This window comes from Balaenoptera acutorostrata, chromosome 12 (assembly GCF_949987535.1).
Source record: "Balaenoptera acutorostrata chromosome 12, mBalAcu1.1, whole genome shotgun sequence".
Classification (NCBI taxonomy): domain Eukaryota; kingdom Metazoa; phylum Chordata; class Mammalia; order Artiodactyla; family Balaenopteridae; genus Balaenoptera; species Balaenoptera acutorostrata.
The window spans coordinates 86,134,538-86,160,165 of NC_080075.1; the positions used below are offsets into that span (position 1 = coordinate 86,134,538).

A 25,628-nucleotide genomic window follows, 5' to 3' on the forward strand; every position below is an offset into this window, starting at 1 on the left:
CGCGGGGCCCCTCGGCGCGCAGCCTGGCGGGCATCTCACCGTCCGTGGTGCAACATCCTTCGGGTGGGGGGTGCATCTGGTAGGCGTTTGGGGGGCAGCTCTGTTCCAGCCCCCCTTCCCCCTCCTCTTCTTCTTCATTGTCCACTCGGCTTCCACCTAGACGCGGGAAAGGAGAACAAGAGCAGGGCGGAAGTGAGTACACAGCCAGTCTCGGCTCGCCGGTAACTAACCAGTCCTCACAGACACGCTGTTTAAGGAGGGCGTTACCACCCTTCTTTACTCGCGGTGAAGGCCAAGGCCTTGACTTCACTCAGGCTGGAAGTCCTTCCCAAGGTCACAGACTCGGGCTCCAAGCCTGGCCTTGTGACTCCAAATGCAGGTCCACGTCACCTCCCAGCCCCCCAGAGCCACACACGTCTGCGCGAGCAGCAGGGCTCAGTACGGACCTCGCTGTCGACAAGGACCGAGCATGAAGCCTGCACACGGTAGGCGCTCCAAAATCATCTGTGCGGGAGGAACCACGGTGTAACATAAGGCCCATTTTGCAGCTAAGGAAACTGAGGTTCAGGGAGACTCAGTGATGCAACAAGCCGTTAAGCAGCACAGCCGGAATGTTCCCAGTTATACCCAATGCCCAAGCTGCTCTTCTTGCCACTAACTGCACCGCTTGGTTTAGAACCCAAAGTCCAGTGTGAACAGCCTTTACATTGAATAAGAGAGGAGTGAAGCTCTATGCTGTTATTTATCCCCAAGGGAAAACTGGATGTATACAAACCAGAAATGCGAACACCCGAATGTACCACACTCACCATAAAAAGCCATCGCAGAACAGGCCAAGTGACTTTAAGACTTTAGGAAACTTTTTTTAAGTGAAATAGTATTTTAGGAGTAATGGCAAATGTGGAAACGGCCAGGAGAGCCAGGAATTGGCCAGGAAAATCCCACTCCCCCTGTGTGTGACCTTCATCACAGCAATAAAAGAGTTGGTCTTCCCCACAGGCTCTCAGCTCCTGGAGAGTACGGGCCCTGCCCTTATTCTGTAACCCAGGCACCCAGCAGAATGCCTCGCACGGGAAACTACTTCCCAACTGGTGTGAGCACGCACAGTTATACCTTATTTACCCAGCCTGCTAGAGAAAGAGGGTTTCACATCAATGAATTTACAAACTCCTTCTAGCTTCTTTTAACTTCTTTGGGTAAAAAAATCCTATCTTTAAATGTCATTTAATAAATAGAATCCAGATTTCCTCATGGAATAGGGTCATTACAAGCATCCTTAGATACACTAGGCCAGGAGACGGTTGCTTCTTCCTGTTTTGTTTCTCTGTATCCTCCTCTAGTGCTGACCCCTTTGCTGCCATTCCTTCTACTCTCATCTTAGTTGGCTCTCACACTCTCCATCCATCCAGTGGGTTACGTGGCTTTAGGTTAATGATGAAATTGTGTACAGCAGAAAAAGATCAACTAGGAATCTGGGAACTCGAGTTTTAGTCCTTGGGTCTGCCATTTTCTGGGTGGCCACAGAAAAGTTACTTAACCTCTCTGTGCGTCAGATCCTGCATCTTTAAAATGAGGTGGTCATAGAAGGTCACTTTGAGCTGTGACAGTCTATGTGGGGATATATGGCTCTCAGAGTTGCACAGAACATTCCAGGTGTGATTTAATCAATACAGGGTGCTGGGAGCATAACCTCAGGGCGGTCACCATTCTAAAGGTGCCGGAAGGACAAGAGGCAGAAGAAACTAACATCTTAGGCCGGCCCAGGCCCATGACCTTGGGGAGGTCACGGCAGGAAGTGAGCAAGACTTCCTAGTGTCTCCATCCCTCCAGGACCAGAGGACACAGAGGTGGCGGGGAGGCTGTAAAAAGATTACCCAGGAAGAACACAAAGGGCGCTGGAGGGATAAACTCCAGAGCCTCCTTCAGACGCTTCCTTCCTGCCATTAAATGCAGGCAGGGATGGTTTTAGCAGAAGGTAGGGTCACGCCCAGACCCCAGGTACCAGCCATGCAGCTCGGGTCCCCACAGGGGCTCAAACCATCCTTTGGCCGTCTATGGAGTACGTGGCTTAGAAGGCTGCCTGCCAAATCAAGACTAGTCTGTAAGCCAGAGACTCAGCTCCAGGGGCTCAGGGCGGGGGGACAGCAAAGCACCAACAATTAGAGTGAAAAGGGGAGAGAAAACCCGGGACTTCGGAGCTCTGAGGCACGCACAGGAATGTCTGCACGTTATTCCGTTCAACCAAAAAGAACAGGAATCCAGACTCTCCGAAAGAATGAAAGGAGAGGGTCTTAAGCCTCTGACAGTCAAAGAAAGGGCTCAAAATCCAGTCGCTGCTAAGAAAGCAGGATTAAAGGTCAAAGGTCTACATCAGACATTCCAGGGTCTTTGATGGAATCCTTCGGCCAGCAACAAGCCCAAGGAGACTTCCTAACCAGGGCCAGACTAAACCAGACTGTTTACCAAGGTCTCCTGGCAGGATGAGAGCTTTAAAATGGCCTGAGACAAAACCAACTGGATTGGGAGCTCAGGACCTTAAAACTCAACCACAGGAATCCAGAAATTCCACAGCTACACTGTACCCCATACAGTATGAGGGTATTTGTTTTAATGTTTAGAGTAAATTTTGTTTTCTTTCCATGAGAAGAAACCGTATGACATTCTGAGTGGGTGGGATTACAGGAATTTACCTGCATCTTGTTTAATAAATAAATACTTATCCCCAAATACTGGGTTTGTATTTGTTTTGTTTGATTGGCCTTCCTTTAAAAAAAACATAACATGTAAAAGATTTCTCCCCTAGAAGGAGGGGGTAATACCCCTAATTCGTAGAACAAAGTAACAAGGGCCCTCTGAATCGCCCTCACAAATTCAGAAAATGTTAACAGATCAAGGGGTGTTTGGGGTACCAGCACCCTGGTCATTAAAAGCATCCTTAATGTTACTGTCTGAGGAAGGACAGCAGTAAGATAAGAGACCTGATAGAGAGACAGACTGACAAAACAAGCCCTCTGCACCACGTTCTATGATGCAGAAACCAGAGGCTCAAGCCTAGTGCTTGGCTGATGGTGACATTTAGCAAATCGACAAGAGTCTCCCCCTTTTCACCAACCCCCTCCTCCATCCTCCCAGTACTAGAGAAACAAAATCTCGGAGGATTTCTCTATGCTGTTTGCCAGACATATGGGAAAATCATAGAGAGGGCCTGCTCTGGTTTTCATACCAACATGAGGGGCTGACCAAGCCGGCTGACAGCTGGCAGGGAGGCTTTGGCACTCAACATGGGGTCCCAGGCCACGCAAGCCTCCAAGCTGTCCCTGGAAAGTGCCACATGATGAGGGCAGATGAGGGCATCCCAAGGAGTCAATGTTCGGGATGCAGCCTCCCGTTTAGAGGCCAGCAAAGGTTGTCTATGGAGAGCTTCGACCCCAGGAAAAGCTGACTGGGAAACTCCAGGGCTTTCTCCCCACCTGTCCCCAGGTGAACATCCTTCAAAACGTCAAATCCATCTTCCATCTTCCCAAATCATGGGATTTAATTACTGGTGGAGGTAAAAGCACTTTGTTGATTTTAAGGTGCCATTCGAATGTACTAAATTATTTATCATTATATTGTTCATTTATCATTAGCAACAAAGCCTTTCAATACTATAAGAAGTTAAGGATGACCATTTAATACGTATTTCACAAAAGTCTTTCAGCTAGCTGAAAACACAGTCTACAAGAGATGCCCCAGTTATTTCTCAAATGCCCCCATTGTCACAGTAATGCTTCCTGTGCCGGAAAACCTTGGTACTTTCGACGTGAATACCAGAGAATTCTTGGGCTTCCTGATTCGTGCTTTTGATCACAATCTACTTTCACCCAGACCCAGATCCAGTTCCAGTTCCTTTAGGTCCTTAGCGATTGCTATTTGCAAGGTTAATTTTGTAAGGACGTTTTAAATAGTGACACAAGGAATGCCTCCCTGCTAGAAAAAGGGACTATCAGACATCACACGAGGCCCTCTGAGCCTCATTTTCCCTTATGTGCAACCGTCCCCAGCCCACCATCCCCGCCTTGCACGCACACACATATCATGATCACCCCAAGACAGGACCCGGCATACTGCATGCTTCGTTAATTAGTTAACTTTTGTTTTAAACCACAGCCCTCTTTCACTTCAAAAGGTAAGAGAAGCGTGCAGGTAACTTCACGTGAAAGACAAAGTGACAAAAAGAACTTCCTTTAGCAATAACTCTCATACTTTGGATTGCTGTGGGTTACTTTTGACATGAAAATACACGACTACAAAAAATACAAAGGAAAGATTGAAAAATACAACCAGTTTATTCTCTGGATAATTAAGTAAACCCTAAACTTAACCCCATGCCTGAAGATAATTTATTCCCGGCACACGTTAAATCTGTAAGGGTTTGTTCTTGGTTTTTAACAGTTTCTAGAGGGCTCTTGTAACTGCTATCACAAAGAAAACCTACCTGCACTCCTTTGCAAAGATATGGCCACAAATCACAAAGAGAAAAAATATATAACTGAGGGTCAAAAGCATGTTAAAATGTCTTACTTATCCAAGTGAGACCATCAAACCTTTTAATACGAGTATAAGTAACAACCAGTTCAGAACAGGCTAACACGGCTCTTTCTTTCTCCTACTAGTCCAATGAATCATTTTATTCCTTGCAACTTTATGGCTGAAACTTATTTTCATTTTAGCCAAGTAAGGATGGGATGCACGTGCAACGTTCTCTTTTCTAATAATTCTGTTCTTCCAGACCCAACAGTTTCTACAGTTTCCTCAGAAGAGGAAAGAGTTTCCAGTGCCACTACTAACATTCTCACACACGGTAAGAGAAAGGCAAGAACGCATCTCCTACCTTCTAGAGCGGAAAGCTGCTGCTCTGCTTCCAAGTACAACTGGGAGAAGACGGGCCTGGGTACCAGGCTGTTGGAACGCAGCGAGGCCTCGATGGAGTTGTGCAGGACCTCCTCAAACCGCGTGGTCTTCAGCTGTCCAGCATAAGAGTTTCCCATCTCCAAGAGAGGCGAAGCAGTCTTCTGTTTAAAATGGCATTTCAGTTTCAGTTACAAAGCCTGACCCCGAGCATGAAGCCCAAAGGTAGAAAGGATCCCCGCTGCAAGGAGGGGAGAGGGCCGCGTATCCCCCGCTCAGCCAAGACGAGGAGCAGGCAGCTCTCAGCTACAGCTCCTGCCGGGCAATTACAGGAAGTTATATAAGTAACAGCTTTCTCTAATTTAGCACTCAGAGAGCAGAGCCTGACACCTCTTAGGAGATTTTACTAGAAACTGGCTCTTAGTCATCTGCAGGTTTCACAGACCCCCAGCTTTTCCCTGAGTGGTGATCCTGCTTTTTGAGAGACCCCAGACAAATGACGCTTTCTTTTCCTTGACTTGAAGAAGAATAGCCCTGCGCCACTTTATGTGTGTGACGGCGGCTGACAATGCAGCGACCCATGACAACCAGTCCCCAATTTCAGGATTACGGGACTCGGTCTCCCCTCACCTTCTCAGGAGGAAGGCTAGCAAGCAGATTTCCCCTCACTGCCTCCTCTGCTAAAAGGCCAATTGTGAACACTTCCTCTAAAATGTTTTTAGTTTATTATGTTTCCATTAGACAAGTGATGCAGAATTACATCTGGAAATTACAGAAGAGGGTGGAAAAGCAGGAGGAAAATCACTATGTCCATCCCCCAAGATAACCACTGTGATTTTTTTTTTGGTAGCAGCTTAAGATCTAATTCACATAACACCCCATTCATCCACTATATGTAAAAGAGATAAACAACAAGGTCCTACTGTATAGCATAGGGAACTATATCCTATATCTTGTAATAACCTACAATGGAAAAGAATACAAAAAAGAAGATATATATGTATAACTGAATCACTTTGCTGTACACCAGAAACTAATACATGGTAAATCAACTATGCCTCAATTTTTTTAAAAAAGGTACAACTCAGTGGTTTTTAGTATATTCCCATGTGGCACAACCATCACACAATCGATTTTAGAACATCTGTCATCACCCCCGAAAGAAATCTCATACCCTTTGGCCGTCACCCCTAAGTCCCCAATCCTGCAGCCATAGGCAGCCACTGATTTACTTCATGTCTATAGACATATTAACAGAATCATACAGTATGTGGTCCTTCCTTCCGTTAGCGCAACGTCTTTACCACTCCTCTGTGTTAAGCACGCGTCAGTACTCCATTCTCTCTGACACTTTGATGTATTCTTTCCAGACTTAATTCTCTGGGGGGCAGGAGGGAGCTGGGAGACTGTATCCACATGGTTCTAATGCCTTTATGATACAATTTTTGATTCTGCTCTTTTCATCTGACATAAACATTTCACCCAAACCTCTTACAAATGCTGTTAGAACCATTTTAATGGCTGCATCGCATTCCATTGAGTGAAGGTTCAGGTATTTGCTAAGACATTTCTCTGGGATCAGACATACGGTTAAATCCCTATATTTAGTGCTTCCTAAAAACTGGCATTTAAATGTATATTCCTTCCTAACGTTTGCTGTTTATTTTCTATTTCATTTCGTTTTTTGTTTAGATCTTCCTTTTTCTATTTCCTTTTGGTTTAATTTGCTGTACTTTTACCAAACTTCTTAAAATGACTACTTTATCATCATCTTTATTTTCCATCTTACTGCTTTGATAACGAAGATATTTAGGGCTATACATTTTCCTCTGGGTACCTCTTGTGCTGTGGCCCCTAGGTTTAGTGTGAAGTGTTCCCCTTTCCATCTCTTTTTAGACAGTTTATGATCTCCCTTTTGAGTCCCTTTTTGATCCTATAATTATCCAGGAATGTAGGTTTAATTTCTAAACAGTCAGAATTTGGGAGGAAGAAGGATCAGCCTTATATTATTTATTTCTAATTTTTATTGGATAATCACGACTGCGGCCTTTAAAAACTCTACTTTTAAAATTTGTTAAGGGTTTCTTTTTGACAGGTGCCAGATGGATTTTTACAAATATGCTGTCATATGAGAAAAGATTAAACTCTCTTCAAGGTATGAAAGTAGACTATTCAACTTTTCTACATCCTCATATATTTCATGCCTCCTCTACTATTAATGTCCAAAGTGGCATTTGACTTCAAAATAGCACAAGGTGGGGAATTCCCTGGTGGTCCAGAGGTTAGGACTCCACGCTTCTACTGTAGGGGGCCCAGGTTCAATCCCTGGTCGGGGAACTAAGACCCCGCAAGTTGCATGGCACAGCCAAAAAAAAAAAACAAAAATAGCACAAATGCCATCCTCGACATGACCACAGGACACTGGCTTCCTGCTTCATTACAGTGACACACACACACTCGGTCACCCAAGTTGTGAGACTGGCTTCACATCCCAGGCACCTCCTTACACATCACTTTGACTTAAGATGTATATAAGAAATTCCCCTTGTCCTTGTTCTGTAGGTGGCTAAGCAATTTCAAGATGGGACCATTGGTGCCCTAAGGAGCTCTGGTTTCCCTCCTGAGGGTAAAATGGGCCGGTGTCATCAGGTTGATTTTCTGCCTTCTGTTGTAAGAAAGGTTCAGAAGGTTCAGGCTTCCTTCTTCCAACTAAAAGTAAATGGAAACCATTAAACACTTCCTGCTTGGGGCAATAACTCCTGAGCACAGGGCCTCCCCTCGGTCAGCCCCTGCTTACAGCCTGGGGAAATGAGCTGGTGGGAGGATTGCTTCAGGAATTAGCCCGAACAAAAAGAAAGCGCCCCTGAAAGGGAGAGGGGAGCGGCTGGGGCCACCTAATAGCCTGAGTCAGAAGAGGCTCCCGGGCCCTCTGCCTTTTCTCTTGACCCGCAGCCTCCTTCAGTACATAAATGAGGGATTACGGGCCACATGTGGGGACGCCTGTGTCCGTTTCCATTCAGGGTGGTCCATGGAAAGCTGCCGCCAATTAATAACATCACGAATGCCTTCTGTTTCTATAGATCTTTGTCTGAAGAGCTTAACGCACACAGAAAGCAGCTTTACTTCTGGCCCATTTTACCTGGAGCCCCTGCAGAATGATGCTCAATGGCTGAAAGAAATGCTCAGGGCATCCAGACCCTCCCTTCCCAAGGTCCTGGGCCGCTCACCTGGCAGCTGATTGGCACCCGATTGGCACCCTGAGCCCAGAGGACTCCAGCGGTTAAGGCAGAGCAATGCCTGGTGTGGACAGAGCAGTAAAGAGGAAGAAAGAAAACTAGTATTGTCCGGCTCCCGTGTGCCAGGCACCTTGCTCAATACACTTGGTAGCCACGTGAGGGATATTATGAAGCCCATCATAAGGATGGCAAATCCAAGTCTCAGAGATGATAAGTAACCTGAAAGAACTCTTGTTGAAAGAAAATAGAATTGGGGGTGGGGGGAAGGAGAAGGGGAAGGGGAGGGAAAGAGGGAAGGAGGGAAGGAGAAACACAGAAGGGACAAGGGCATAGATAGAAGAATGCTCACACTTAAAAAAATGGAAATTGTATTTTACAACCCTAAGCAAACATCAAAGCTTTAATGCCTAGAAGCAAATAGTGAGAGAGACAATGATCCCACTCCCGATCTCATGAGGCATTTGAAATCCTAAGTAAATGCTGGTAACTGAGGATGGGGAAGGAAACTGAGAATCGTAAGACAATGCTCTGGCCCTTGTTGTTAGTCCTACTGGACCACAATCGAATGGTGTGGAAAATTCCTACCTACACCTGGCAGTGCACCAGCTCACAGACAAGACCACCTGCCAGTCAGGAGTTAGGGCTCAGAGGGCAGACAGAGCAGGCTGAGATGGAGGCCCAGCTGGGGCTCGCTGGCGTGCTAGGATCCCACAACTGTCACACAGGGAACTAACGAGCCAGAGAGACGACAGCCTCGCTCAGGGTCAAACACCAAAGCCAAACTCCTCCCCAAAGCCTCGTGGATCCAGGGCGACACCTGTGACCTCCCGGGACCGGGTTCTACCACTCGCTCCCTGGGAACGGCCTCTTTGCTCGTCTCCTGTTGCAGTTACTCAAGTCTGCAAACTGCGGGGATTCCTTTCCCACCCTGACACGTCACACTCTGCTGCCTGCCCTCCAAGGCCTGGCCCAGCCCCTCCCAATGCTGGTGTGTGATGCTCTTCAACCACAGAATCTGAAGCAGTGTCCATCACCGCAGCGACGACGGTCAAACCACGGGCTTCACCTTAATGCACAGGAGCCTGGTATAGTAGATGAAGAGAGCATGTGTGGCTCACCGGGCCTCGGTATTCTCATCTGTAAAATGGGCTCTTTGAAGGACTCACTGGTCATCACAGAGAGCAGAAGACACAGAGTGTGAAAGTGCCTAGCAGAGCACCTGGTAGTCAGTGCATGACCATTCATTTCTAGCTAAATCTGAACAGGCATGTGAAAAGATAAGAACTTCAAATCATAAGTGACAAGGGACAAAAAGTGCTATAGTCCATAATTCCTACAACGTAAGGTGGGGGCAGGGGTCTTGGGGAGAATCAGTGAGAACTCAGGCGGTCCAAAGGGGCTGGTACCCAAAGTGGGCCAAAAAGGAAAGAGTAGGATATTTTTGGCCAAAAACTGGGACTAGCATTTGGGAAAGAAACAGGAGGGTACACAGGCAGGAAAGCTCCACGAATACACACATGCTCTAGAAAAAGAAAATAAGTGCATTTGATGAGTAGTAAAGGTGGCACCATGATAGGAAAAAAAACAAAGCTGAGGGTAAAAATTAGACATTGTTTTAGTAGGCAACAGCCCTGAAGCTTCAGAACTAGGGATTTATGTTGATAAAGGTGATGTTTTAAGCAGGTCAGCTGGACAGGGATGTTTGGAACAAAATTGGAGGGAAGACCCAGAGGCAGGAGGCCTGGTGGAGATAAATTAGGAGCTTGGGATTAACATACACACACTACTGTACATAAAAGAGACAAATAACAAGGACCTACTGCAGTGCACAGGGAACTCTAGTCAATATCTCGTAATAACCTATGATGGAAAAGAATCTGAAAAGAATAGATATATATAAATATGTATAACTGAATCACTTTGCTGTACACTTGAAACAACATTGTACATTAACTATACTTCAATAAAGAAATAAAAATAAAAACAGCCTTTGCTCACTTCCTGTCTCTGTGTCCCATGTTGGTAATTCTCACTATATTTCCAACCCTCCGCCAGCAAAAATATTATGACTCACTGAAGGCTCAGATGATGGTTCGCATTTTTTAGCAATAAAGTACTTTCTAATTGGGGTACATACATTGTTTTAGACACAATGCTATTCATTGCACACTTAATAGACTACAGTATAAACATAACTTTTATATGCACTAAGAAACCAAAAAATTCATGTGATTCACTTTATTGTAGTGGCCTAGAACTGAACCTGCAATATCTCCAAGGTGTGCCTATAACTATTTTGGAAGATGGGGAAAGGAAAAAGGTGGGTACACACATGTGTTTGGCGGGGAGGAGGAAAGAGGTGTGAGAACCCTCAATTCTCATTCCATGGTAAGAATGAAAAGATGGTCCAGGAATAATCAAGAAAGTGCAACATCAGTTATTATTTGTAAATAAAGAGGTTAATTCCAGAAAATTAAAGAAAAAGAATTAAGAGATGGTTGCCTCTGCGTAGCAGGAATTGGAGTGGAAATAGGTGAGAGGAGATCACTGGTTTTCAGTTTAAAGTTTATAACATTTAACTTTTTAGACTGTGTGCATTTTTACGTTTATTAAAAGCTGAAGGTTACATTTTTAAAAATTAGTGAAATGCAGGCTTTATGTATATCCATTTTTATAATGGATGATGGGCATTGCACAGCACCTCAGTAGGAGAGCAACTGAAGATCTTGGTGAACTACAGACCTACAGCAAAGGCAGGCCACCCTGCTAAGCATCTCCACAAGCATCACTGAATTTAATCCTAGCAACAATCCTTTCTGGTCATTATTTCTCTCCCTACTTGTATCCCTATTTTACAGATGAAGAAACTAAGGCTCAGGGAGGTTGGGAGACCTGTCTAATGACACACAGCTAGTGCCTGGTCTGGAATTAAAAGCCCATCTCCAAGAATCTCTTCCATGAAAAGTAGTATTTAAGAAGTTTAAACTAGCAGAATTGAAAAATCTCAGACATCCTCAGTTTAAAGGTTACAAACTTGTATTACTATTACCTTCTAGTGTTTTGTTCCAGTCGTGTCAAGACATTTCCCAGTTTTACAGAATGCTATGGCATTCCTCAAAACTTCTAGAGGATAGCACTGGAGAGTCGGTCTCATGACACTAAGCATGCACACACATCCAAAACTGGACATCCTTCCAGGCTGTGTTCTCGTTGGTACTCTGGGAGCCCATAAAACCCTGCAATTATTCATAGGAGAAGGTTCTACCTATACTCACTGAACCACATGACCGACCTTATAAAGTCCCAATTATAGTACTTACATACATAGTACAGCATTACATCCAAAGTGAACAAAAAAAGAAAATATAAAAACCTCTGTTCATATTTATTTTACCTAATCATTATATTATTTTTCAATGTATGTTTTATAATGTAAATAATATACAGGATATACTGCAGTCCATGTATGCAATGTATAAATCAACAGACAGATATATACATATATATGAGGGGCGACCCGAGTTTGAATGAAAGAATAAGAAAACCAATATTTGTTTAGTATCTCTTTTGCGCCAGCAGTTCTGTGACAAAAGTACTATTGTCTTCATTTTGCAGGTGAAGAGACTGTGTCTGGGATTTAAAAGCATTTATTGTCTTCACATCTTTATTATTTCCTTTAGCAACAGAAACCCCAAGAACATTTTAAGTAATAATCAAAATAATAGTCATCATAACTTACTAGGGCCACTTTGTGCAGACACCTTTCTTAGTTTACATTTATCATTTATTCCATCTTCACCATGGCCCTAAAATGCACATAGCATGGTTCTCATTTTATATATTAGGAAACTGAGGCAGGATGAGATTAAGTGACTTGTGCAAGGTCTCACATTTGGGACAATTTTAGAATGTTGAATGATGGCCCAAAGCAAGGGAATCTTTGCTTTCAATGACGTCGGTGACTTCAGAAAAGGGAGCATTTTTTAAAGTTCTTGTTTTTGTTTTTTTAATGGTGTCCACTTGTCCAGCCATGCCAAAACTTTTGATTAGAAGAGGACTGCCTTAGGTTCTTCCTTAGTGGTACTTCACCAAGAGGGGGGCTGCCATGACGAGAAAACACAGCATCAGCAGCTGAAAGGCCCCATTTAAAAAGACACATTTCTAGCCAGGCAAAGAAACCCAAGATTATTCTAAGAATGCTACCTGAAGACAGGTCTCCCCGAGGGAGAAGGGCGAGCAGGCTCGGTGCTGCTTCAAGACACAGGCAGAACAAACAAGTAATCAGCGGGCCGGCCAGCCAGGGCCTGGACAGTGTCCGCCTCTCTGACAGCCCGAATGGCCCTTTCCTGGAGATTAAAGCAGGGATTAAACTAGACTCCAGCCCTTTCAAAGAAAAACATTCTCGTTCCGGCCTCTCCTTGAAGTGACCTTTTTCCTTTTCCTTTCTTTTTTTTAAAGAATAGACTATCAAAAGTTTGGGGGAATTCCCTGGTGGTCCAGTGGTTAGGACTCCGCGCTTCCACTGCAGGGGGCACAGGTTCCATCCCTGGTCGGGGAACTAAGATCCACAAGCCGCGCAGTGTGGCAAAAAAAAAAGAATATCAAAAGTTTTGCCCAAGAGACAGAAAATCCATTTCACTTAAAAAGCTCACTGACACTTACTGGGAACCCTGAAGAGCTCTGTGTCCAGCTAAACTCTGGGTCCACAAAGATTTTCCTGTTCCTTTCTGAGCACCTTTCAACTTTGCCTTTTGTCAGTCAAGTAACGAGGCACCTCTGCTTAAGGCCAGAGCTCGCACCTGTCAACAACAGTTATTGGCTCCTGGAATGGCTGGAACTCACTTCCTAAGGATGACACCCAGCTCTTTGTATCCCTGGCTGCTGCACACTGGTCATTCTGCTCATAAAAGTAAAGCTACCACCTCCCCCTGCTGCTCGCCCATCAGAGCCGGCTCTCCCCCTTCCCCAGAGGGATCCTCACCCTCATCCCGTTTCCTCCAGACGTCCGGAGGCGCACATCGTTGGCTGGGTCCCTCTGTGTGTGGAGACTGAGGCCAGCGATGTGCTGGGGGAAAGCTCTTGGGTTCTCAGCCATGGTGTCGACTTAGATCAAAACCAGCAGGACTCTCAGAGAGGGCCCTGCAGGTCCCTTTGAGTTATAAGATAATAAACCCCTCAGTAAAGTTGGACTTTACCGACTTCAAACAATTTTTCAAACGCAAAAGCATTCATAATCTGCCTGCTGAGTAGTAAAAAGCATGTACTTTGGAATAAGGCCACCAGGGGCTTCATTTATGACTATGCTTCTTTTGAGCTGTGTGGCCTTGGGCAAGTTACCTAACCTCTCTGAACCTCCATTTCTTCATTTGTAGAATGAGGATAATACGAACCACCTCCCAGAGTTGTAATGAGGGCTAAATGAACTAACATACATAGAGTTGTTGGCACATAGTAGGTGTTAATAAATTCTAGTTTTCTCTCTTAAATTGGAATTAACTACTCCTAATTCTAATTTCTAGATGCTAACCAGAGATCCTTAACTTGATTCACTGTACTCCGATAGCAATAATTAAACTGGCTTCCTTTAGGGGTACACCAATTGCAATGTGCCTATGCAAGTAGATGGCATTTCCACACTGCTTATCCCCCTTCCTCTCAAGACTTAAAGCCACTTGACAACAGAAACTATGCTAGTCAATTCTTTATTTCCCGTAAATACTGCAGGTCCCGGATAATAAGTCCTAAAAGGAGGCAGAGGGAGACGGAAAGGGAGAGGGAGACCACCTGTTCAAGGATATAGTGAGGACGGCAAAGAAACGGAGCGTGGTCCTGTGTGAAAGCATCACATGGAGACTCAGAAGCCCCAGGTGTACCAAGTAGACGCATCTGAGGTTTTCATTTCAGACCCCAGGATGCCATGGTTGTTACAGTTCCAGAAAGTGTATTAGCTAATGCCTCCCTGCCCCAGGTACTACCTGAACTCACCTGATTGTTTTCCATCCCAAGCAGGGTCAGAGGGGAGCCCTTCCCGCGAGCATCGAAGTTCAAGATGTGCACTTCTGTTCTTTCCTCATGAACACTCTGCTACCCCATGGGCCCTGTTTGTGCCTGTTCTTCCCTGGGCTCACACTGAGGCCAGCATTCATGGCTTCCGCTCCTCCACCCCCAGCACTCTGCACACACCTCACTGGGCTCCGGGTTTCTCCCCCTAAAGCCACACAGAGTGTGTCTGCGTTTCCCCGCCTCCTCGGGGGCTTGAACTGCTGGATGGAGTAACCAAGCTCACTCATTCCCCACGGAGCCCAGAACAGTTTCTTTGGAGCAGATCTGGCAAAGGATCAGCCATTGACTCTGCTCATTACCCCAGGCGGCCAGAGACCCCACTCGCCCTCCACCCGGGCCACCCCAGGCTCAAAGAGAAGACACAGCTGGAGGCCTTCAAGATCTCAGAACCAAGTTCAGACAGCCAGGTCTGTCCTAAGCCACAAATCGACAACGCCGAGCCTGTTCTCTGCTTCATGAGAAACAGTGAACCCTCCCCTTAGATTCATGGTTTTGCCCTAAAGTTAAATGCTTAAATAGTCTAATTTGGATACATGGCAGTCATATTTCATTCCTACTTGGAGCTAAGGGTGAAAGTGAAAGACACAGAGTCCCTGACCTGGAGAAACTCACGGGTAGGGAGGAAGTGCAGGTAAACAAGGCAGTGTGACCGTTGCCTTAGCAGGGATTTAGGCAAGAGGGCAGCTCGAAAGGAAACAGAGATGGGCATGGAAGGTTCTATCTCAAGTCAATCTCAGGGTAACTCCCAGAAGAGCTGAATCTGGGGGATAAGCACAGGTTTGCCAGCTGAATACAAGAAAGGGCATTCGGGCAGGAGGTGGGCAACACACCCAGGTTTGACCCGGGGGTGACACCCATGTGTGATTGGGGAACACAGGTCCTTCCAGATGCTGGAGCATGGTAGGGGGCGGGGGCGGGTATAGGAGGGTGATGAGGGCCAGTCTAGACTAAGCCCTGTGAACACACATTCAGATTTAACCCTGTAGAGTCAGGCAAGGACTTTAAGCTGGCTGGATCAGACTGTGAGAGAGATTATTACCTAGGCTTCCTAAGGAGGAATATAGGAGAATATTGCAATACACTGAGACTCAAGGAGGACACAAAGACTGGCTCATGTGGAGGCTGAGGAAGAGGGGAGACTAGGCTTTAGAAAGAGGAGGAAGTTGGTGGTGTCATCATCGCAATGCAGAAGGACAGGGGCCGCGGGAGGTCTGAGGAGCCCAGCACGCCAGGTGTTCAGGACCCTCCAGCCATCCCCTTGCTTGCGATCTGTTCTCTCACAAGCATCTGCTGAGCTACGTGCAAAATGGGGCTGGTACCCTCCTGTCTTTGTCCTCTGTCTCCTCTCAGCCTCGCCTGGAGAGGTGACCAAGGGCAGAGAAGAAAGCGTCCGTGCCCTGGAGTCAAAGCCGGAGTTCAAGTCCATGAAAGAGAAGACCCATCCACAGCCCCTGTCAGGCCTCTCTTTCCCTCCCTTTACCATCTGCCTCCATTCTGAATCACATCCAAAACATACCTGTGGTTCTCAGACCCTCTCACCTGTCCCTCTGCGGAGACAGCCCTCCCCAGGAATCCCTGCTGACCTCAGGGCCTCCCGGAAGGTAACCATCAGTGCCCCAAATTCCAGCTCAGATCTGAGCTGCCACTAACCCCTGTTCCTTCCTTCTCCCACATCCCTACAGCAAAAGTTAAGAATCCTGGGGCTTCCCTGGTGGCGCAGTGGTTGAGAATCTGCCTGCTAATGCAGGGGACACGGGTTCGAGCCCTGGTCTGGGAAGATCCCACATGCCACGGAGCAGCTGGGCCCGTGAGCCACAGCTACTGAGCCTGCGCGCCTGGAGCCTGTGCCCCGCAACGGGAGGGGCCGCGATAGTGAAAGGCCCGCGCACCGCGATGAAGAGCGGTCCCCGCACCGCGATGAAGAGTGGCCCCCGCTTGCCGTAACCAGAGAAAGCCCTCGCACGAACCGAAGACCCAACACAGCCAAAAATAAATAAATAAATAAATAAAGTAGCTATAAAAAAAAAACTTCTTAAAAAAAGTTAAGAATCCTTCAGCCGGGGCTTCCCTGGTGGTGCAGTGGTTGAGAATATGCCTGCCAATGCAGGGGACACAGGTTCGAGCCCTGGTCTGTGGAAGATCCTACATGCCACGGAGCAACTGGGCCCGTGAGCCACAACTACTGAGCCTGCGCGTCTGGAGCCTGTGCTCCGCAACAAGAGAGGCTGCGACAGTGAGAGGCCCGCGCACCGCGATGAAGAGTGGCCCCCGTTCGCCACAACTGGAGAAAGCCCTCGCACAGAAACGAAGACCCAACACAACCAAAAATAAATAAATAATTAATTTTTAAAAAAAAGAATCCTTCAGCCGACACACAAGTATGATGATTTATTTCTTATGAGACCAAAGTTTCGGAAAACAAAACAAAAGCAAAGCCCTCTCAAGACTGCATTTCCAGCCTCCTCCTGTACCTCCCGCGGCACGGTGGGCCCTCGCGTATGAGGAATGGCTGTGACGCTCTAGGAGAGGAGGAAGAGTCAGCCCCGAATATACGATGTGGCCATAAACGCATCCAGACGGCAGGATGGTCTCCTACAAACTCTTTGAGGTCCTCCTGGCAGGAAACAGCATTCTAATGTAGATTTCTGCGATTTTCCCTGGAGGAACTCATAAACTCCACAGGTGCTGTTTGATGACCAAAAGCCGGGCTAAGGGCTTGACGGCTATCTAATCTGCTTGTCTCTCTCACCGGGACTGTCCTGTCTCAGCCGCCAGAGCACCACGCCACCCAGACATCTGTCCCCACAAGGTCAGATGGCGCCTTCCTCTGGGACCCTCCTTCAGCTCTCTGGAACGGAACGACAAAGCAAACGCGACGTCCCCATCCCCAGTTGCAGGGAGAACTGAATGGGAGAGAAGCAGCTTCTGAATAAAGCCAGGGAAGATTCTCAGGGAAGAAGAAACCATGGAAAAACTTCTCTCCAGAACCCACCAGGCAAGATCCGGAGAGTATTCCCTTAGCACATCATTTATAACTAGACTCACCGCTGCTTGGTGTCTACCTTGTGCAAAACTAATTAGTTCTAACCCCTTTAGATACCATTTTCAACAGCAAAATCAGGAAACGAGTTCATTAGGTGGATTCACTCGGCTTACTGAAAAGGCAAATGCTTTGCCATTATTCCGCTTGACACGGGCCAGTGCCGTCTCTATCATCAGCCAAAACGCCAACGCCAACCTCTCCAACCCCCCAAAGCCGGTGCTCCGCTCCCCACGTCGAACACGCCGTACCTTACAAGAAGCTGGTCATTTCAGGCAGCCAGAAACCAACCAGCCAGGAGCAGGCTGAGCCCAGTGAAGGGCGAGCGCTTGCTGAGCCCCTGCCTCCCGGGCTGTGCCTTTGATCGTGCGGGGAGCCCTTAATGCCCCCAAGAACAGTGCCAAGCACTCGGTCAGCCTGACACCCTGGCTCTGTGGCCCCTGCCCTGGGAGGCAGAGGCGGTCAAGCCAGCCAGGGGAAAGGTTTCAAAGGCAGTATCTGCTCCCGAGGCTACAACAACAACCAGGAGGGGGAAAAAAAAAAAAAAAAAAAAACAAGCCAGCAGCAGACTTTCCAAGCTGAGCTCCCTCTGCCCCAGGCTCCTGCTGGGTCAGATGGCAAATGCCATGGTTTTCCATCTTCTTAGCGCTGAAGTGTTTTACTGGGTCAAAGTGCTCACCATGCAGGTACATACCAATCTGTCGGTCTAACCACCAGCAGTTAAACCGAGTCTTTTCAAACATGAAAGTTCTGTACTTGGCCTGGAACCGTGTCCTCTTGAGCACAGAACAAAGGGTCAGGGAAGAGCACGGGCTTTGCCATGGGAATCGGGCAGCCCGCTTGGCCACGGGAGGGCCGCAGGTGTGGCACTGACCCCGAGAAGCACGTGCCCCTCCAAACAACCGCCTCCGTGAATAGCGAGGAACACAACCCGGCCAGGAGAAGTCCCCTGAGGGTCACAGTGGCTCGTTCTTAAACTTATTGTATTTAAGTCATTTCCACCACGCTGGAAATCATGAAAACACCAGCTCTTGTCCAGACCTTCCTACACATCCCTGTTGCAACTAACATTTGGAAATCCAGGAATCCTGCTCAAATCCTAACTGAAAAAGGGAAGACAAGAAATCATGGGAGCCCCCTTCTTTTGTGCTAAATCCCTCTAACTCTGATTTTCATCTTCTTTCCACGGTCTTTTATTTGCCCGCCAAGAGGACATGGAGAGGACCCAGGGGGACCCATGTCATCTGCCTTTTGTGCCAAAGCCCAAAGGACTGGATTATTCTTGTTGGTGCCCCAGTCAGCAAAGAGAGTTCTCAGCTGTTTCGAGGCCCCGTCCTCAAAACCACCACGCGGTGGAAGGAAGAGCCCCATGTCTCGGACTTACTCCTCCCCAGGCTGAGCCCCATCTCCCTAGCAAGGCAAGTGGAGACCCCACCTGCCCCCAGGCTTCACAGACAGGCAGGGCCGCGCCCCCTGGTGGCTCTGCTTGAATGAGGCTGCAGGAGTCCAAGCAAAGCCTGGCGTGGCTTCACTCACAGCGGGGCAGGGGCAGCTCAGGTCTGAGGACGCTTGGGGACTGGAGAGGGGGTGACTCTGCATGGAGTGCCTTCCACCGTCCACCGCTCAGAGCACTGTCTGTAATGGTGGGAAACTGGACACCCCAGACATGTCCAACAGGAAAGGGAGGTTTAATGCAGCCTCTGATATCCACATGCATGTGGCTTTATGCATGAAGTTTTTAAACCACATGGATATCCTTAGGGTACAACATGCAGCAAGAAAAAGATTTTAACTTGTTATAGAAATATAAAGAGAGGAATACATGTATACACATACATGTAATACAATGTATTGATATATGATATCTTATTATACAGAGATCCATCAAGAGAGATATATCTTGGGTCTGGCCCAGGCTTGGGTTTGAATCCTGACTTACTGGACATTTGACCCTGAGCAACTTACCTAACCTTTATGTGCCTCAGTTTCCCCGATCTGATAAAAGGGATAAAAGTACCTGTTTCTTAGTGTTGTGTGGATTCCATGAATGAATATGCAGAGGGTACTTGGAACAGTGAACGGCAGGCACATATATAATACTTAAAATATAGGCCATGATAATAGTAACAGCTATTCTCATTGCTAAGCTTTCGGCCTGTAAATAAATAAATAAAATGCTTAAAAGAGATTGAAAAAAAAAATGTCTACAGTGGTTGCCTCTAAGTGAAAGAATTCAAGATTTTTTAATGCTTCTTTAATCTTTTCCATAGTTTGCTAATTTTAAATTGCCATAAATTATCATCATCACGAGGAGAAAATGAGCAAAGAAGGAACTGCCTTCATCAGGCCTGTATTACAATACCTTTGAACTGACCATGCTTTCCCATTGCTGTCAAAATAGGCTTCGGATGTGAAAATAACATTGGGGTGCCTGCACAGGAGAGAGAGCTCGCCCCAGTGGCAGCTCTGATGGTGTTTCTGGTGTGAGTCTTCCTGTTGAATTTACATCTGCAAATCTATGCTCAATGCCAATATATCTCCTTGCCATATATATCTATCTCCCTCTCTTCTGTTCCATATCAAACGCTGTTCTCCCCCCCACCCCCACCCCTCGGCCAAGTCCCTTCCACCTTACATGATGTGACAAGCATGGACAGATTCACTGTACCAGCAGCCAACTGTGTTGGCTTTTTCTCTGTGACCACAAAGGCTTGAAGTGATTACCTTCAAAAAGCAAAAACTCTCCACCTGTCCAACAAAGTGTCCTGGAGACTGTGATAACCACCATTAACAAACAAATAGGCCTTGGCTTTTACAAAATGTTTCCCTGAGAGTTTTTCAGATCACTTTAGGTCTCCTTTACTTGTACAGGCTGTGAGGGGCTGGTACTGCCCGATGCCGATTGCTCATGCCTCCGGTGCTTTGTGCAGGCTGTGTGTTCTGTCTGCCTGGGAAGCCCTTACCCCTCATTCATGATATGAACTCCTATTCATACTTCAAAACCTAGTTCATACATCTCTTCTGTTGTGTGATGGACCTGACTTCCCTAAACAGACCTGAGCACTTCTGTCTTTGTTCAGCTTTAACGAAACTCCAGAAGCCAGACTAAAGAGAGGACTTGTGGCTAATACAAGGCAAGTAACTAGAGGAAGCCAGTCGGCCCTACAGAAACCCAGACTCGGGCCTCTGGCATGTGTTAGTTGAAAACAGGGGACTTCTTTGAAATACTGTGTACAGAGCACTTGACCCCTCCACCTCCCACCCGACGGCCACATGCAGCGTTCCAGGACTCAGGTGTGCACCACTGGCAAAACACATGAAATCAATTAAATTGAATCAACAGAGAAGAACTAGAGCCACTAACATAGACACAGTCTGGCATTTAGAGACCTCCAAAATACGAGTTGATGCTGTCCTGAGCACCCAAAAAGCAACACCTATGGACACAAAACTCCCAGCCGACTGTCTCTTTCTTAAACCCACATGAAAATCCAAGGGTCACCTGGCATCTGAAGAAGGACTGAAGCATGACAAGAACATCCAGGAGAAGGAAAGATACTAAAGCAACCTGAGAAAAAAACAAGGCTACATAAAGAATTTTTTTAAAAACTCTAATTATTATCCTCTGAGAGACTGGGGGGAGACACACTGTGTCACCGAGTCCATTCACTGAGAGACCCAAAAATCACAGAGGAAGAGTTCTTAGAGACACCCCAGTCCATCCTCTGGTTTAGAGCTGACGGACAGTCTTAGTTCACTCAGGCTGCTGTAACAAAAATACCGCAGACTGCATGGCTCAGACAGCAAACATTTATTTCTCCAGTTCTGGAGGCTGGGAAGTCCAAGACCAAGGTGCCAGCAGATCTGGTATCTGGTGAGAGCCCATTTCTTGGTTCACAGATGGACCATCTTCTCCTGTGGCAGAAGGGACAAGAGAGCTCTCCGGGGTCTCTTTTAAAAGGGCACTAATCCAGACTGCCCCGGTGGTGCAGTGGTTAAGAATCCACCTGCCAATGCAGGGTACACAGGTTCGATCCCTGGTCTGGGAAGATCCCACATGCCGCAGGGCAACTAAGCCCGTGTGCTGCAACTACTGAGCCCGCGTGCCACAACTACTGAAGGCCGCGTGCTCTAGGGCCCGCGTGCCGCAACTACTGAGCCCGCATGCTGCAACTACTGAAGCCCATGCACCTAGAGCCCGTGCTCCGCAACAAGAGAAGCCACTGCAATGCGAAGCCCGCACACCGCAACAAAGAGTAGTGCCCACTCGCCACAACTGGAGAAAGCCTGTGCAGCAAGGAAGACCCAATGCGGCCAAAAATAAAAACAAATAAATAAAAGGGCACTAATCTCATTCCTGAGGGCTCCACCCTCATGACCTAATCACCTCCCAAAGGCCCCACCTCCTAATACCATCACATTGGAGGATAGGTTTCAACATATGAATTTGAGAGGGACACATACATTTAGTCTCTAGTAGGGACCCTAACTAGAGAGCTGAGTGGAAAAGCTACAGGTATGGAAGCCACACACATTTTGATATGTAAGAGTTTGCATATTCTGCTATGTTGTCCTACATACAGTCAGTTCTGCTATGACACTTGTTTTTAAACCACAAATCTGTACCAACGGATTAATATTTTGTGAATTTTGTGTGCCCTTAGGTGTGATTTCCTCTGCAAGAAACACTAAGGTGAATGCAGAAAAAAGGTGCCCGGCTGAAGTGAGCTGCTTAGGAATACACAAAACCACACACCTCAAACACCTACCAGCCACCTCCAAGTTCTGCGTGTATTACGAGCCACGCCCATCCACAGCTGGTGTTAGAACTTTCCATATGATTCCACATCTCCCTCCTTCCTCTACTTCACAGTTAACTCACAGCTGCAACCCTTCCAATGCCCATTTCCACACAAAACTCTATTTATCTTGCACTTCTAGGTAAAGTTCCATATTTATTGCACCATTTGTGTATTTCTTAACCATTTCTCATATGTAAAACTGTGCTTCCCTTTTCTATTAGGCGTTTACCTTTTTTTTTTCAATATGTCATTGATGAAATTTTTTTGAGTCCTGTGCCTGTAATCCCATCTTTCCCACAAATCCTGTGGTTTTTATTGTGCGATTTTTCATGATTCAGTGATTTTTAGAAACATATGTCTCATTATATCAGAACTGACCATATGACTGTATTTCTGCATCCCAACTACATTTTCAGGAGTTCCTCTGATACTTGGGGTGGGGCAGGGTTGGGGGGAAAACAAAGAGCATGGCATGCCAATTCTGGTTTGGAAAATTTGGTCACCACCACTGAATTGCACATCAGTCACGCCAAGCTCATTCTTTCTGGCAACGCCAGAACTTTCATCAGCTGCTTGGCCTTTTCCCTGCACTGACCGAACTGGTGTCTCTCCCTGGGGTAGAGCCAGTTGCTGGGTTTTGCCAGTATAAAAGAAATGTGTATATCATACGGGTTTTTTCTCTCCATCAAATACAAAATAAAATTCAAGAATAATGAATGAAATCTCCACTCCTGGCTTTTGTTTATGGGGAAGCAGCTATGGAGCTGGTACCTGGGTTCCCATCCCGGCCCCTCACCGGCCTGTTGCTGTGTGACCTCAGGCAGCTCCTGAACTCTCTGAGTTCGTTTCCTCCCCCATAAATGGAGATTAACAAGATTTACTTCAAAGGGGTTTTGTGAGTTTCAAATAAGATAATGTAGTGAAGTATTTAGCACAGTGGCTGATGCTTCAGTGTTTTTCCTCCTCTTTTTTTTTTTTTTGTCCCGGTCAAGCTGATCTTTTTGCTGATCACAAACTTATTCCCTCATCCATGTCTTATGTTATTTGCCTACATTGAAATCCTCTCGCCTCCCTCACTGCTACTCAAATTTGGAGCTTAAAAATTGCAAAAAATGAATAACTGGGTGGTACACAATCTCAAGTTTTGGGCTCATACTGGCCATGTTCTCGCCTCTGCTTTTCTCCTCCATTAGCTTGGAGTAATCATGCATTCACTCACTCAACATTTGCCAGATGCCTACCTTACATACACACTGGGTATTTGAGTGACTTAATTTTCCAGAGCCTATTTTCTCAGCAAAATGAGGATAATAATATCTATATCATAAGATTGTTGGAAGGCTTAAATGACACAAGGATCATAAAGCACGTTTTACACTGTCTAGCGCACAATCGGTGCTCAAAAATGGTAGCTTTTATTGGCATCACCATGATGAACATGACTAAGCCACAGCCCTGCTCTGAGGGAGCTTAAACCCTGATAACGTGAAGACCCCTCCCTGCTGTACTGGTGCAGCCGAGCAGATCCTACGCTGGGAAGATCCGCAAACTTCTCTCCTCCTACAGACCCAAACAAGCCGGAGCGAATGTTCCACTGGCGACGAAACAATGAGTCTGATTATGAGCGCATGTGACTGAAAAGGCAGCAAGCTAGCTTAGGTATGATTCATCATCGTCTGCCGCAGTAATTAGAAGTATTTTGGTTGGTTCTAGGTCAGAATGACCCAGTTACTGCACTTTTTTTTTTTCCCCACTGCTAAAGTTTGTGGTGAACCTTAAAACAAAAACTAAAGACTTAGGAAAAGATAGCTCCTTTGTGGCTTTTGCTCGGAGTCAGGACATTATCGGCTCTGCCTTTCAGAAGCAAGCCCCCATCGGGGAAGCCATTAACGCTCCATCTTTAATTTTACTAGACACAAGAATAATTTTCATGGACGCTCCAGCCTGGAGCTCCTGGAAACCTATCCTGCCCATCTGTTTCCCAAGCTCCTAGCACAAAATAACAACCATGAGAGTATTTAGTGATGAGGTGCTCCTACAGGCAGTAAGAAAAAAGAGAATTAATGACCCTAAATATCTGATGGTTGCTAAACTCTCCAGGAGTCAATGAACCTTTCCCACTTTATTCTGGCTAGTGTTGACTCATTAGCAAGAGAGTTCCTTACATACTTAATATGAGACATTTAAATGACAAAAAGCATGAAAAAATGATAGAAAGCAGAGAAAGTATATTACACATCCTTAGTACCTACTACAGTTGTGGGTTTTAAACTGCATAGAAAAAAGACTGGAAGGAAATACACTGAAATGTTAACAGTGGATGTTTTCCCTGGTGGGGGTAAGGGAACTCTTCCATCTTCAAAGGTTTAATACAGATTTGGCAATTTCATTATTTTTTTAGAGTTTCTTCCCTTTATTTTCAAATGAAAAAGATCCTCTGAATCTTGGCAAATGGGAATTTTCAAAGTCATTGTGCAAAACAAACATATAAAGTAGGAGAAAATAAGAATATTTAGAGTCTTCTGATTATTTTTGAAGGTAATAACTATACTGCAAGACAATTCTGTACTTCTAGAGACCAAAGTCACATTTTAGTAATATTGAGAATTGTCCAAGCCAGTTGAAAAAAATTGCCAAGGGCTAATTCTTCATCCAATCGAATTACTGAATCTAATAACTTCCAATCTAAAGAAGCTATCTGGTCATTCTTTTAGAATAAATATCTATAGCTAGCAAAGAAAAAAGTGAAATTTGACAAACGTATATAATTTCATATGAGTATTGGTGTTAAGGATTTCTCCCAAAAATACAGACTTAGTGGCACTTAATGCTTGCAGACAGAGCACTGCTTGGCAAAGAACTATATAAAATATTCTATGATCACAGGTTTTACAGTTGGAGGGTACTTAAAACTATCACCCAGTCCAACCTTCTGCCTTATAATAAGAAACTTATATCATTTTAAAAGCAAGGAATAGAACATTTAATCCAAACCAATAATTCTGCTACTTTCAACTAGGGTGCTTGCATTTTATAAATTCTTGCCTTTTATGGATGGATTTGAAAGAGATTTCTGCCACTCATTAACTTTGATGTAAATGTGAATTTGAAGTAGATGTAAAGTGACAGGTCTGCAACCTTGAAAAGTCATCATTCTTCTGTTCTACCAGAGTAGTGACCCCTGGATTTTTGTGATCCATTCCTCACACACAACAGCACGCTCATGAATTCAGGGCCCTTCCCCAGTGTGGAGAGCTGCAGCTGGCGTGTCCAACCCCATCTCTGCTGCACTGTTTCCCTGAGCAAGTTTTGGATTGGATGAAGGTTGACTTTATAGCCTGAGAAAGACTGATTCTGAAATCTTGTGGGTTTACTCTACTCAATAGCTGTTTGCGTGTCAATGCAGAAAAGAGATAAGCCTTCAAAAAAGTTAAAGGAAAGGGAAACTAAGAGATTTGGGGAATCCTTATCAGCAGAACTATCAAGCTGGCAGACTTTGTTCAACTATTGATGGAATTGGGATTAGGTGACACATCCTGCCTTTTTCTTTCACAACACTCATGACACCAACAATGCACGTTGCGGTATCTGTCTTCC

The 25,628-nt window shown here is 45.9% G+C and overlaps 1 protein-coding gene and 1 non-coding gene across 2 annotated transcripts in view; one reads left to right on the top strand and one right to left on the bottom strand.

Annotated features, from left to right (window-relative positions):
• Positions 1-25,628, bottom strand: part of GREB1 (growth regulating estrogen receptor binding 1) — a 140,329-nt gene that overhangs the window by 61,854 nt on the left and 52,847 nt on the right. Inside the window, exons 2-3 of the mRNA XM_057558147.1 lie at positions 4,874-5,054; positions 40-156 (exon numbers count right to left, since the gene is read on the bottom strand). Of these exons, the coding sequence (XP_057414130.1) occupies positions 40-156; positions 4,874-5,054 (298 nt within the window). The remainder of the gene's footprint in view (positions 1-39; positions 157-4,873; positions 5,055-25,628) is intronic.
• On the top strand, positions 7,155-7,227 carry TRNAR-UCU (transfer RNA arginine (anticodon UCU)). The gene has a single exon. It is a non-coding gene; the product is annotated as a tRNA-Arg (tRNA).